Source organism: Ricinus communis, chromosome 2 (genome assembly GCF_019578655.1).
Source record: "Ricinus communis isolate WT05 ecotype wild-type chromosome 2, ASM1957865v1, whole genome shotgun sequence".
NCBI classification, from domain to species: domain Eukaryota; kingdom Viridiplantae; phylum Streptophyta; class Magnoliopsida; order Malpighiales; family Euphorbiaceae; genus Ricinus; species Ricinus communis.
The window spans coordinates 294,527-308,631 of record NC_063257.1 but is presented as its reverse complement, the minus strand read 5'-3'; the positions used below and the strand labels follow the sequence as shown (position 1 = coordinate 308,631).

Sequence of the window (14,105 nt, the reverse complement as noted above, 5' to 3'; positions counted from 1 at the left end):
ATTAGAAACAAGTCCTTGTGATCTTCAACCAATTCTGCGAGGGCCTCTTCCTGTGTTATGTCTGTGCCACTGCCACCTAAACAATCTTTTTATATGGAGTAACACTTTTCCGTCAAATTATTACATTACATAATACATACCCTTAAAAAAAGAATCAGATCAATCTCTTGAAAAGATAAAATTTGTATAATATATGCATGGATCCTGAGTTGACATAAGTTCTCTTTTTATGATTATAATTACCGGATAATTTAATTTATGGAAGTAGTGGAAGGCTAATAGGTAGGAGCTATATATATGAGAGAAGGGGAAGCATTAATGGAAGGAAAGATGATTAAATGAGTGTCGGCGTTGCACGTGTAATTTGAAAAGGTAAGGTATTAGATCTTAGCGACTCTCCCAAGTAAAAGATAACCCCAGAATCTAATGCTATTGCTGGGTCTGGGTGTTGCATCATAAGCATAAGCCTACCCTACTACTCATATTTTGCAGTTGCAGCTGCACCAATAATATTAATCTTTTTCTAAACCTCCCCTCTTCCTCTGATTACAGAGCATTACAGTCCTCTTTCTCTTTTTTCTTCGTTATGATATCACACGTGAATCTGATAACTTGCTGTACTGCTGCTCTTTTTGTTTTTCAATTTTATCATCATATTATGCTCTTTCTTTCCTTTTTTTACTTCTTCTTCCATTAATGGACGTCAAAGCTACCTCTCTTTCTACGTATCTATGGCAGTAACTCGTAAAATAATTGATATTTACCCCACCCAATTGATTCATCACATTCCTCCAGCGTGTCTCGCTTTTAAACCCTCTCATGCCCTGTCAACTTTGTACATACCCTCCCCGGCATCATGATTAACCATATCACTGTCTTCAAATTTGTTAGCTAGTTTTTGTGCTTCTTTTTAGTTTCTATTGTTAAAAAAAAAAATACCAAAAAGAAATATGAAGTATACATGATAATTAATATTGTGCAATCTTAGATATCAAGAATGATACGGTGCTTAATTATTTTGCTTTGCATTTTTAACAAAACTTTTGATCTCCTTTCTCTTCAAAAGCTAGGATTTCTTCTTTCATTTATTCTTTTTTCTTACACTTTCATGTATGTTTTCTTGCTCTCTTCTCGCGTTAACATTAGGATCTAGCCATTTTGGCTGTTCCTGGGAGTTTCTTTTGTTCTCTCCTCCTAGATAGAGTTAACTTTAGACTGATCTAGCTAGATTTGTTACCCGCAAAACAATATATATCTCTGATGAGTTTCTTTTGTTCGACGATATGTTGCCGGTGACCCTGGATTCAAAATGGGGTTCTGAGTACGCTAAGGACCTTTTCTGGGATTAGCACCATCTTTGTTTTTAAGGTTCTCTTTTTATGCTATCTAATTGAGTTGGCCGGGTGTATGTATTGGGGATACTGCGGTTAGCTTTGAGTAAGGATTAATATGGTGGAGGTGAGAAGAGTTAGTTAAAAGAATAGAAAACAGGGAAGTGAGTTGCTCTTTCAAAAGATGAGATCTAAGTCGGTCCTACCTAGTCAGAGATATGGGGAGCAACACTTCACAAATGAAACCCATTATTATGCAATTAATTAAAGAGGCATATAATTCCTTGTTACTTGCTGCTTATTGTTAAAGAGAAAACGAAACAATTATATGTTTGTGCCCATTTGCTGCTGCTACTTTAGCTCAAAATCCATCCACCTTAATGATCCGTACGTGCATCTAACATTTAATGTACAGAATTTTTGCGAGCATTATTGAGCTTCTATGGGGGGGGACCAGTGTGCTTCATTTTATTTATTTCATGTAGACTAGATGTCTATTTTAATAGCCTGTCTGCCAGTCTGCTTTTATATATTTAAATATATATGACCGTTTTGTTGTTTTCTGGAGTCCCCTCCTTCTGCATTTCATCTGTTACTACTAATACACATACACTCTCCGTAATATATTATATGATGATTTATTTATGAAATATTAAACCTTAATTAATGAGCAGGAATATTGTGTAGTAATAATTATTACCTGTTCATAAAAACTCAAATGGATAAGAAAAGATGTATGATTGTAGGCAGGGAATTTGGGGTAGTCGATTTAGGCCAATAATTTGAGGATCCTGAGTACATAATCATAATAGGGCGTGGGGGCAATTTTGTAGGCATAGTTAGTAGATGAAAGTTGTATAAAAGGGACCACAATACATCAAGTTGAAGTTGTTTGTTAATGGTATAATTATTTTTCTCTTTTGTTTGTTGGTTTATGTACGCAAATCTCAGGAGTCAGGACTCCCAATTCCAAAGCCCAATGCCATCTGCTTTCGCTTTTATTGCATTTAATTCCTTCAACGGCCTTTCAGTTTAACTGTCTTCCCCTTTTTCAGTGAAAATTATCCTTCTTTTCATCCTCACCTCAACTTTTCCCCACCATTTGCTTTATTGCAGCATTTCCATTATCAAATCTCAAGATTTAAATTGGGCTGTTTTCTGGGGATATTTGGGAAGCAACTGCTGTCCTACCACCCCATCATCATCTGCTATTTGCGACATTCAAACTTGGGTCTTCTTTTGGGCTTTGGGCTCTAAAATTGAAAATTACGTATATTTCAGATTTGGGTTGAACGGACACATAAAATAAAATAAGCACCTCAATCAATCTTAGCTGCTAAGGCTGTCTACTATATGCCTCAATGTTATTGCCTTGAAAACGCATGCTAACTTCAAATTAACTCCTCCTATTTTCTATTGATGACGGCCAACGGGAGAGTTGATAATCGTATCCTTCATATTAGCTCCTTTTACATATTCTTCAAGGTAAAAAGACATAGATTAATGGGAAGATGAAGCACTGGTTGTTTAATTAAATTTAATACGTACAATTACATCTTCCCATTCTTTTGATCTGAAATTATATATATATATATATATATATATATATATATATATATATATATATAATGCAACCCACTAAATATTTTAAGCTTCTGCACTTTATTATCTATTACAGCACGAGTGAGATGATCATATACTTAGATTCAAAGCCATCTAAAAGAACCAATCTTAAAGACTCGGTATTCAGATCGACTAAGCAAATATTTCAATAACTTTACTTGAAAGCAACACCTCAAACATCACCTATATAACCCACTCTCTCCCTCCTCCATCTCCATATCCCTCCTGTTTTATTTACTTTCCCCTTTTCTTTAGATCCTACACCTCCAATATGTCTCCCTCTTCGTATTCTTTTCTGTTTTTTCTCGCCGTCTCTTTGTCTTTCCTTGCCTATTCAGGGTTCGCTCGAGACTCAATCGTGGGTTATGCCCCAGAAGACTTGACCTCCAATGATAAGCTCATTGATCTTTTCGAATCATGGATATCGAGATTTGGCAGAGTTTATGAAAGCGTTGAAGAGAAGTTGGAGAGATTTGAGATTTTTAAAGACAACTTGTTCCATATTGATGACACTAATAAGAAGGTCAGAAACTACTGGCTTGGGTTGAATGAGTTTGCAGATTTGAGTCATGAAGAGTTCAAGAACAAGTATTTGGGATTAAAACCTGACTTGTCTAAGAGGGCACAATGCCCTGAAGAATTCACTTATAAGGATGTCGCCATTCCCAAATCTGTTGACTGGAGAAAGAAAGGTGCTGTTACTCCTGTCAAGAACCAAGGTTCATGTGGTAAGATCCTTTCCGCACTCTCTCTGTCTCTTGCGACGTATATATATATACTATATAATTGGCTGACTTGAGTGTGGTGAATATGCATGCGCATGCAGGTAGTTGCTGGGCATTTTCTACTGTAGCCGCAGTTGAGGGCATAAATCAGATCGTTACAGGAAATTTGACATCTTTATCAGAGCAAGAGCTGATCGATTGTGACACTACCTACAATAATGGCTGCAATGGAGGACTTATGGATTATGCATTTGCCTACATTGTCGCTAACGGTGGACTCCATAAGGAAGAAGATTACCCATATATCATGGAGGAGGGAACCTGTGATATGAGGAAGGTAAAAACAACTAAAGCCCATTATTTGACCAAGGAAATATATCAATTAGAGCCCAAACTAGATTTGGGTCTGACCCATAAAGCATATTATCTGAAATGGTCCTTTTCCCAACTCCATATGACATATCCTTTTGTCTTTCAGGAAGAATCGGATGCAGTAACCATTAGTGGGTACCATGATGTGCCCCAAAACAGTGAAGAGAGCCTGTTAAAGGCACTTGCAAATCAGCCCCTCAGCATAGCTATTGAGGCTTCTGGTAGAGACTTCCAGTTTTATAGTGGGGTAAGTAAAATCTTCATCACTGGTTTTAGTTTTTTCTTTTTCCTCAGACTATATCATTATGAATTCCAACTGATCTCATAATGGCTTATAAAATTACACAATCGAAGCTTGAATATATCAACTACGTGTTTGATGGGGGAATCCCATTGTAGGGTGTTTTTGATGGTCATTGTGGGACTGAGCTGGATCATGGAGTGGCAGCCGTTGGATATGGAACAAGCAAGGGCTTGGATTACATCATAGTCAAGAATTCCTGGGGACCTAAATGGGGAGAAAAGGGCTACATAAGGATGAAGAGAAAAACTAGCAAGCCTGAAGGAATCTGTGGAATCTACAAAATGGCTTCTTATCCCACTAAAAAGAAGTGATTATATATGGATATGGTTCCCATTTCTACATTTTTCTTTTCCTCTTCAGCTGTTCCCATTTTTATATGGGTGAAACCATGTAAAATCACTTGATGTCTTTTTTTTTTATTTAAATAATTTGCCACATGCTTTTGTCTAATTTGGAATCAACTGATTTTAATTTCAAACCTTATGATATTATCCATGAAAGTAAATATTATCTTCATATTAGTACATAATGCCATGAAAAGAACATAGTTGAACAGATTAGCTGATTAAAGAATCTATTTACATAAAGAATATTTGTGCATATACTTAATTGATCCCCGCAATCGATCAAAACGACGAAGCATAGACAACACCTTGAGGAAAAAGAAATAAAAAAGCATTGATCATTTCACCAAATTAGATTAGAAAAAGGAAAAGGGTAAATATAATAACACATACAGAAGATTACAATCGACAACCACTATATCTATGCAAAATGGCATAAAGTATTACATTCTCGGCTGCAGCTAGCTACTATTATTATTTCAAAGTCGTCTCTTGACGAACCACTAACAACAAATGGTGTACTTTCAGGAAGAAAACAAATAAAAACATGATAGATGATACAAGGACTTCTTGCGTAGTTTGTATGTACAAACAAAAGATGGAGGAGGTAAAAGCTGATGATCTAATTTATTTAATTAACAAGCTGGAAGTTTTTCTATAGAGCAGTCACTTCGGATGAATTCGCCCTGCGTCTAGCACCTCTACTGAAACATCCCATTAACTCGTTTTCTTCATCTTCATTATCGTTCTCGTTCTCTTCTAAAGATCTTCCCATGGTTTCAGGCGTAAGTAAGTAAGTAACAACCATTCCGATAAGGCAAACAACGCCCAGAACCACCAACGCTGTTGTCATTGGCTTGGCTTTTGGATAATTCTCTTCATCTTGCTCCTCTGATGCATACAGAACCCCAATAGCCCCTATCAATGCACCCAGCTTTCCCATAGCTCCTGCTATCCCATGACACGTCGATCTGAATCGCGCAGGGAAAAGTTCAGCTGGCACCATAAAGGTAGTGGTGTTTGGTCCGAAATTTGCAAAGAAAAATGTGAGTGCATATAAGAACAAGAAAGCTTTATTTGTGTTCTTGCGCCAATGATTGTACGGTATTCCGAGAGCAAAATAAACTATACCCATGAAGAGAAAGCCCATGATTTGTATTTTTCTTCTTCCAATGCGATCAATAAAATAAACAGTGACGTAATACCCAGGAATTGTTGAGCAGATTGCTAGAATGGCTTGGAAGCGAGCGACTTTAAAAGCTTCTTCATAGACATTGTCATCTTTAAGTTTCAGAAACTGACTGTATATTTGGGACTGGAACAGATTGCTACTGTAGAAGACAATGTCTAAGAGAAACCAGTTAATGGAACAAGAGAAGAGATCACGGCCATGGCGACGAAGGAATTTCTTAGAAAGAAGAGGATAGGTTGGTCTATCTTGTGGCAGTGGCCCATCTTCTGCTATTTGATTTATTGAAACATCTAATACTTTTTCCATATCTTTGGCTGCTTGGAGAACATTATTCTCCACTAGAGCTGTGTATCTTGAAAATGAAATGACATAATTAACAATAAAATAAAATAAAAACTGAGAGAGAATTCAATACAAAGAAAAACATTCAACTGTATATATATATCCTTTTCCTAACATACAATAGACTCGAGATGAATTGACCATATAATATTGCATACAAAGTTGTCATCTCTGTTTATATTATGTTTCTACCGGCCAAACAGTGTTTGCATTATTTTTTGGCCATTATTTTCCAAGATTTAGTCCAATAAATTTTCTCAAAACACATAGAAACATACAGTAATTAGGCATGTCCATACCAAACCTTTACAAACACATAGAAACATGCTTTATTGTTCTTGATAATGCTAGCTAGAAAGGTCAAACAAAGACAACTTCCTTGCATCCTTCCTCGTAAACTCAATAAATGAGAATAAAAACCGATGGAATCAAGAAAACTCTTTTAGATCGGTACTAAAACAAATAATAACAATAATTATAATAATAATAAATTACCTAGCAGTTTCAGGCATCATCATACGCCAATAATAGGTTAAAGCAGCCGGAATTGCACCAAGCATCAGTATCAACCTCCATGTAATATCAGCATCCTGAGGCGTATGATCATTTGTCAAATTGGTTGCTTCTCCCCAAAATATCTTACACACTACCATAGTGACCGCAGAGCTGGCCAATATCCCAAAACCTTGCATAGAAAACACGCCGGCAATAAAAGACCCACGAGTCCTCTTGTTGGCAAACTCCGACATGATCGTGGCTGATAAAGGATAGTCTCCTCCGATTCCAAGACCAAGAAAGAATCTAAAGAACCCCAAACTAACAAGAACACAATTCCGTGTCCTGCATATAGAGAACCCACATCCTAAAGAGCTTATTACCATCAGCATCAATGCTAATCCATAAACGCTGCGCCTCCCCATTCGGTCACCTTGTCTGCCAAATATGACCTGACCAATAGCGGTGCCGAGAAGGGCTGTACCCACCATGAAAGTGACGACGGTTGTTGGGATTTCGTATTTAGTATTTGGAGGGTTGTTCTCGTAGTATATGCGTCCGAGAAGTTTCATGATTGCTGGAAAACAAAAGAGATCATAAGCGTCAGTGAAGAGACCCATCCCTGCTACTATTATGGCTTTGAAGTGGTAAAATTGTGTTTTTGCAGAGTCGAGGGCTGAAAGAACTTTTAACGCCATATTTTTCACTATTACTAACTCTATTACTAGCCACTGGGTTCTGAAACTTGAAACTTGAAACTTGAAACTTGAAAAGAGATGGAGATGTTTGATGACTTTGCTTTTTGAAAATCAATGGAGGTTTTATATATACCCCCACGGAAAGAGAAAGGGTGAAGCGTAATTCGCGTCTAAATGTTTTTCTTCTTTCTTTATTCCTTACTCCAATCATTCTTTTTCTTATATAAATATATATACATGAAGAAGTTGATTAATCAGACATAATTAAATAACTTTTCTTATATATAAATACCTGGAGAAGTTAATTACAAAATAATTAATTGAAGTATGCAAATCAGATGACTTTGGATAACTTCAAGAGATGATGTGATCAGAATTAAACTAGGATTTTTGACTAATTAATATGGGCATATTGGAAGATGCGGATCATTTGATATTTGAGAGAGATGTTTAACTAATTAATAGAAAGGTAATATAAATAAATTAATAGATATAATTTAGTAAAATTTTTAATATTTAAAAAATAATAGTAAAATAATTAGTTCTTTGATATTTTTTTTTATTTTTTAAAATCTTGTTGATACGATAATATTAAAATTATCTTAAAAATTATTTATTTATTACTTTTAGTATTATATAAATCAGTACTATTAAAATAATTGATATTATTATTTTAAAAATTAAAATTATCATTTAATTAAAAAATTAATTTATTAGTTAATATGATATTAAAATATAATTAATATGCTATTTTTTAAATAGAACTAATATTATTATCTGATTATGAAACTATTTATTAGTTAATATAATATTAAAATATATTGAATATGTTATTTTGTAAGATTAGAGTAAGTATTTAATTAGAAATATAATTTATTAATCAATAAATTAATAGAGAAACTATAAAAATACATATAAGCTTAAGTTTTTATGTTTCAAAAATAAATATACATATCAAAATAAAAAATTTATGTGTCAAAAATTAAGCACACATGTCAAAAAAAATTTGAGTCTCAAAATTTTATATATATATATAAATGCTAAATATCGTACTAATAACTAGGTCGGCCAAGGCGAACTATCAACAAAGATCTTCAAAGGTTGATTTCGATCTCCGGAGTACCTGCAAGTAAAGGTTAGAAAGCGACGGATGAAGTTGCCCCGCCCCTCACTCTGATGATAAAGTTAATAGTTTACTTGAGAGTGACTAAAGTATTTAAGTATGTAAGATTGTTTATACTTGGTGTGTGACGTTCACATTTCTTATATAAACATTGAAGGTCTTCTAGTCTATTTATGAGAGAATTCTATATTTGTAGATCATCCTAATTGTATTAGGATTTGTACTCTTGTTCATTTTCAGAGTTCTAGATCAGGCCGGACTCTATGACTAGAATCCTCTCAAGACACATTCTCTTAGAGCCGCAATCATGGCATACATCAAATATTTGGTCAACCCCGCCTTTCTAGGGTAGAATAGACTAGCTCATGAAATCAAATATTTGGTCAACCCCGCCTTTCTAGGGTAGAATAGACTAGCTCATGAAATCCAGTTATCACTTATCAATTTTTATCCCACTTCTTATCTACCTAACATGGCATTCATTATTTTTATAAAATTATAATTCGATTTTGGAATATTAAGGGTCACTTCAATGTAAATAGTAAATATTACATCAAGTGAGCAAGAGGTGGAACAAGAAAATAGGCTATATAGCATTACTCTTAATTAATTGGTGTCGATTACTTTGTGAAAAAAAAAAAAAATATTGTGTCAATTACTTGGAATGTATGTATAAATATTTGATTTCATTATCGATCTCTAGAAACCACTGGACTATGGAAGTAATATCATGACATGTATGTTTGGCAGCTTCCTTTAGGTTTGTTTTGAAAGGAAATGCTGCATTTGTTAGGTCAGTCGGGGTGTCCTTTTGGCGACGGTGAAAACATTGAATCCTCAACAGATTCTATTGGCTCGACGTTTCGTGCTAAATGGGTTCCGATTGAAGCTAAAAAGAATAACCAAGGGAAAATCAAAATATTCGATACTGTAAAAGATATTAGTTCCAAGGATGAGGGAGACCACAATGACCAAAATGTCTTAGCATGTTGCACACTTAGATACCCGCAGTCAATAAAGGTGGCAACAGGTTGTTAATAGAGCAGGACAAATCGATTATGTAAATGAAATTATGAAAGTCCGTGTGGGACCCTTTCTTCCTGAGTTGGTGGACCTCTTTAAAATGATATTTTCATCTAAATAAATTAGGGAATTAGCCTCCCAATAGCTGCCTATTAATATTATCTCTGATTGATTAAAGACTTGACTCGGAACAGAAACCTTAAAACCAAATTCCACAAGGAACTTAGAATGTAAGAATTCCTCAATCGGACATTTGGAAGATAAGGGTTTATGCAATAAATGGGCGGAGTCGTTTCCAAATTCATTGAATGACCTTTGCTCTAGCCCCGGTCTTGTCCTACTTTCCTTCATTATTTTGCTTGGTGGGCCTATCTTTGGTAGTAGCCTATGAATGTAAGTGAGTCTCGTACGCGCAACCCATCCAAAAATCTTCTGATGATTTCAAACTAGAGTTCCATCGATTTTAGTACATTAATAAGAATAACAAAAATGTTATCCTCCAACTTTCTGTTCAATAATTATCTGAATTGCAGACTCTGGCAAATGATTGCATTTCCAAATCTTTATCCCTTAGTATAAGACTTCATGCCCGTTTCGGGGAATCAAAAAAATGAAAAGCATTCATCCACAATGACACTCGAAAAACTGCTGGACATTCCACAATCCAGTTCAAAGAAAATTGGAATAACACAAAATCAAAATTGATAAATAAAAAGCACTGTTTGTCAGCTAGGAAAGTCTGAACTGAAGCATGGATTTTTTCTCCCAAAAGAAAAACAAGAAAGTGTATAAAACCTGGCCTAGTGTTTGACGGCATCCCTTTGTACATTTACCACACCCATGATTGGACGGAGTTGTGACTGCAAAGCTCGCTGAGGCAGGACTCAACCATCCACATGAATAACTGGTACTCTCTGTTTCATAACAACCCCTTCCAGGATACCATCAGCTCGGAAGTTAGGACAGAAGAGTCTGGGGTCAACAGGTCCAGGCAATTTAAATGAAATTGTAAATGGTCCGGGTGGGCAGAGTTGCTGGACTCTTAACTGAAATACCCCTGAGGAATCTCGCAGAATTCCTCCATCAGGTGTTACCACTCCTCGTACGTGAACAGTCCCATCATGTAGGATCTCACATTTTACACTACCTGCAAATATAAGCAAAACCTACTTGGTTAACTCCTACAGTTGGAACATCTAACGAGTTCTGCCAACGAAAATGCTAAACTCAATAAAACTAAGGGCATCCAGTACCGAAGATAATAAACTTACATTCATTCTTCCGAAGGCCAGGCAGTGCAACCCGAAAAAGGTAGGCATCTTCGCTTACGCCTATGTCAGTTAGACCGATAGGTGGTCCTGCGCTGCCTTCATTTGCTGTTCCAGTTAATACCATAGGTGGCTTCAGTCGTGGATGGTTGCCAAAATTGTGTGGATCCATGCTGCAAAATAAGATCCATTTTACTCTTGAGTTCTCAATAACCACCAATCAAACAAAATGATCGGCAGCAAAAGAATACATGCAATTGTATTTAAAAACCACCTATTAAAAATTGCTTCTTGCACCTAACTGCAGCTTTTTTTCTATCCTAAATATATGCAAACTGCAAACTATACTAGTACAATATTGCAATCCATTTTATAAGAGATTTGAGCAAGTCCAAGAAGTGAAGTTCTGCTCAACCATAGATTCTAATCGGAAGAGATTGTATCTCTACAGAAAAATCTAGGTCCAGAAAGCCTTACGTAAGCAGCCATTTCTTTCTAAAGTTAAACATACCATTCATGCAAAGATGTAATTTCTAATTGTTATTAGGAGTTCTTTGAAAGGATAACTACATCCATTTCCTCAGTAAAACCTGTGGATGTTACTGCAGGTAAACGTCTCGATCACATTCAATTAGCAGATCTAAGCTACCATTGGAAAATCACAAAAAGAGAAACATAAAAGTGTCTAAATTCACATCCATGGCACATCTAGTCCATGTGCAAGGTAGATGTTACTGCAGGTAAATCAAATCACAACAGCTCAAAAGATCCCATGAATAAAAGCAATAAGAACATTGGTAACCCATTATGCAGCACATACCATTTCTTTTAATCTTATATGAGATCATAATATTTAGATTTACAAATTCACAGCAAAAGGAAGAGGCAAAGAAAGAGAGCCTGAAAGACCTCAACTATCACCAAGAGTTTAATTCACGAAGATTACAATCTATGAAACAGGATACAATATGCACACAACAAGTTTAAGTTTCTTAAAATCTTCAAATAGCTCAGGTTAAAGAGAAGAGAACTGAAGCTGAAAAGTTCTTTTAACTGATAGCTCATTCAGAACTAGAGATTTATAATTCACCATCAGCCACAGCATTAGCAATGGCAGAAGACAAGATAAACCGAGATATTATGATATGGTACATGTCAATGCCGAATTGAAGAGGATGAACAATTGTCAGGCAAAAATAAGGATGGAAAAGGCAACAAAATATCATCATTAGGTGATAGTACAGTCATAGATAGACATAAGGATTTGGATAGATAAACGACAGGACCATATAATTATAGAAAGTTATTGAAGAATCATAACTAGATGATGTGTGAGCAACTAACTTCAATGTCTTAGACTAAACTTGCATGCAAAGGCATCGAGAATAAGAAGACCCTTTTTGCATGTTCAGATGAAAATACTAATCAACCATAGATCTCAAGGATGTCAAGGAATTTGCTTTCAATAATTCTCCACCATCATAACCCTTGGCTCCTTTCATTGACTATACTCTAGAAGCCACATTATTTATATGTTTTTATGGTTTTATTTTCTCATTTAGTAATGAATCCTGCTGATCATGATCTGTTACTGTCATGAGCAACATGCAAAAGCACATAATGAATTCAACCTAGAAAAGAAATATTAATAAAGCAAAAACTGAGAAGCATGAAGGCAATTATCACACAAAATAAGTATATTTATTCCAACATATGCTTGGCTGCTACCACTACAAACACAAAAAAGAAATGCAATAAGCAGTTCAGCTGCTGCCAATGTAGATGCTTGTAGCATTAGATTAAAATCTATCCGGGGAAGAAGTACCTTTCTCGGCCTATGGACAAAAGATCAGGTGTAGTATTTGTTCTTGTCAGTTCAAGATCTGTTTAGAGCAAATAGAAATCAAGGGTTAGAGAATGTAACAAACAATATGGATGACATTATTCTTGTAAAGTTATGATCAGTTCATGATTGAAAGCAACTCTTACACAAAATTTAACAATAAATTAATAGAAAATGTGAAACCAGCAGCAAAAACATATATGGATCAACAAAACTTCATGAGTCTATAAACATTTGTAATATTTATTTCACTGTGGTTGTTGTTTACTAAGCTGAGATAGGTATAGCTAGTTGGTTAATAGTAGTAGAGTTGGTCAAAATTAGTCGATTAGTGAAGCTGGCAATATCTTGTATATATACACTTTGGTCTTTCTGTGATTGGCAGTTCTGTTATTCTCTCAACTAATCGTCTCTCTAAAAGCTCATATTGGTTAATAGCAGGGATAAAATTAAGGAGTGCATCAAACGATAAAAACCCTAGAAACAAGATGGCCGATAACATTTATCACCCTAAATGCATGATGAATTCATCATTCTTATTGGACAAATAATTGCAAACATAACAGTTATAACCGTAGATTTGGCAATCATACAGGAAAATATAAGATGCGGTAATAAAGCTATAAATGCAAATTGCAAATCCATTAAGAATAACTATCACAAACAGGAACCAGCTTATGTGTTCTCAGTATAAACTTGATTTGTCTCTTTGATGATGCATTATAAGACAGCAAAAGGGAGTAAGTTATAAAAAAATTCAATGTGTAAAAGATCAAAAATTTCCTTCTGAGATCAAACAATAGCAGAAGAAAATAAGAAGTAAAAAACAAAAAAAAAGAACACCCACATACGCATGTATAAATAAAAGAATATCTTCAAGCAGCTCATTTTAAAAGCGTAAAGAAAAGAACAGATAACGGAGAATGGCCGAACCAGATGAGGAAAAGAGCAAAACGACAACGTAGCAGAGGCCGCAGGTGAAGCTCTCTTCTACTTTGGTTGAAAGGAGTCTGTTGCGCACTCAATCGTTAGAATTTATAAGCAGCAAAGACTGAAATCTTCTTCTTGTTGTTATCATCGTCTTTGGTCAGTTGGGCACTATGAATTAGTGCACTGCTGCTTGTAGATTGTCTGTTCGGTTCCAGCCGACTTGACTGAAAATCCAAAATATAATAACTTTCAATTCTGTTTATAAAACATTTTGAAACTGACATTTTTAAAGTATAATATATATTTTAAAAGAAAGTTTTAATCTGCCAATTGTCCGATTTTTTTTAAAGAATTTTTCTTTAGATTTCTTTTATATAAACATGTAATTCTTAAGTGTGAAGAAATTCCTTTTCACCAACTTTTATGTTTGAGAAAATCATGAATAATTTCAAATTCAAATTATTATTTTTAGTTAAGAAAATGATTTTGAAA

General features: G+C 35.0%; 3 protein-coding genes across 3 annotated transcripts; 1 reads left to right on the top strand and 2 right to left on the bottom strand.

The window, feature by feature from the left end:
* The first annotated feature begins 3,164 nt into the window (after positions 1–3,164).
* On the top strand, positions 3,165–4,805 carry LOC8273656 (cysteine protease XCP2). Its single transcript, XM_002510674.4, has 4 exons — positions 3,165–3,682; positions 3,781–4,016; positions 4,158–4,298; positions 4,451–4,805. The coding sequence occupies exons 1-4, from the start codon at positions 3,226–3,228 to the stop codon at positions 4,664–4,666; spliced, it is 1,050 nt and encodes a 349-aa protein (XP_002510720.2). The 5' UTR covers positions 3,165–3,225; the 3' UTR covers positions 4,667–4,805.
* Positions 4,806–5,095: 290 nt separating this feature from the next.
* On the bottom strand, positions 5,096–7,611 carry LOC8273657 (probable inorganic phosphate transporter 1-9). The gene is made up of 2 exons (XM_002510675.3): positions 6,729–7,611; positions 5,096–6,243 (listed from the first exon to the last, which is right to left on the bottom strand). The coding sequence occupies exons 1-2, from the start codon at positions 7,424–7,426 to the stop codon at positions 5,355–5,357; spliced, it is 1,587 nt and encodes a 528-aa protein (XP_002510721.1). The 5' UTR covers positions 7,427–7,611; the 3' UTR covers positions 5,096–5,354.
* Positions 7,612–10,257: 2,646 nt separating this feature from the next.
* LOC8273658 (increased DNA methylation 3) lies at positions 10,258–13,900 on the bottom strand. Its single transcript, XM_002510676.4, has 4 exons — positions 13,617–13,900; positions 12,666–12,723; positions 10,844–11,013; positions 10,258–10,719 (listed from the first exon to the last, which is right to left on the bottom strand). Exons 3-4 carry the CDS (start codon positions 11,010–11,012, stop codon positions 10,457–10,459), a joined length of 432 nt encoding a protein of 143 aa, XP_002510722.1. The 5' UTR covers position 11,013; positions 12,666–12,723; positions 13,617–13,900; the 3' UTR covers positions 10,258–10,456.
* Positions 13,901–14,105: the final 205 nt, after the last annotated feature.

Coding starts and splice junctions, on each gene's coding strand:
- LOC8273656 (XM_002510674.4), top strand. CDS start 3,226: ATGTCTCCCTCTTCGTATTCTTTTCTGTTTTTTCTCGCCGTCTCTTTG. Junction 3,683..3,780: donor CAAGAACCAAGGTTCATGTG/GTAAGATCCTTT, acceptor ATGCGCATGCAG/GTAGTTGCTGGGCATTTTCT. Junction 4,299..4,450: donor ACTTCCAGTTTTATAGTGGG/GTAAGTAAAATC, acceptor ATCCCATTGTAG/GGTGTTTTTGATGGTCATTG.
- LOC8273657 (XM_002510675.3), bottom strand. CDS start 7,426: ATGGCGTTAAAAGTTCTTTCAGCCCTCGACTCTGCAAAAACACAATTT. Junction 6,244..6,728: donor ATGATGCCTGAAACTGCTAG/GTAATTTATTAT, acceptor TTCATTTTCAAG/ATACACAGCTCTAGTGGAGA.
- LOC8273658 (XM_002510676.4), bottom strand. CDS start 11,012: ATGGATCCACACAATTTTGGCAACCATCCACGACTGAAGCCACCTATG. Junction 10,720..10,843: donor TGGCCTTCGGAAGAATGAAT/GTAAGTTTATTA, acceptor TTATATTTGCAG/GTAGTGTAAAATGTGAGATC.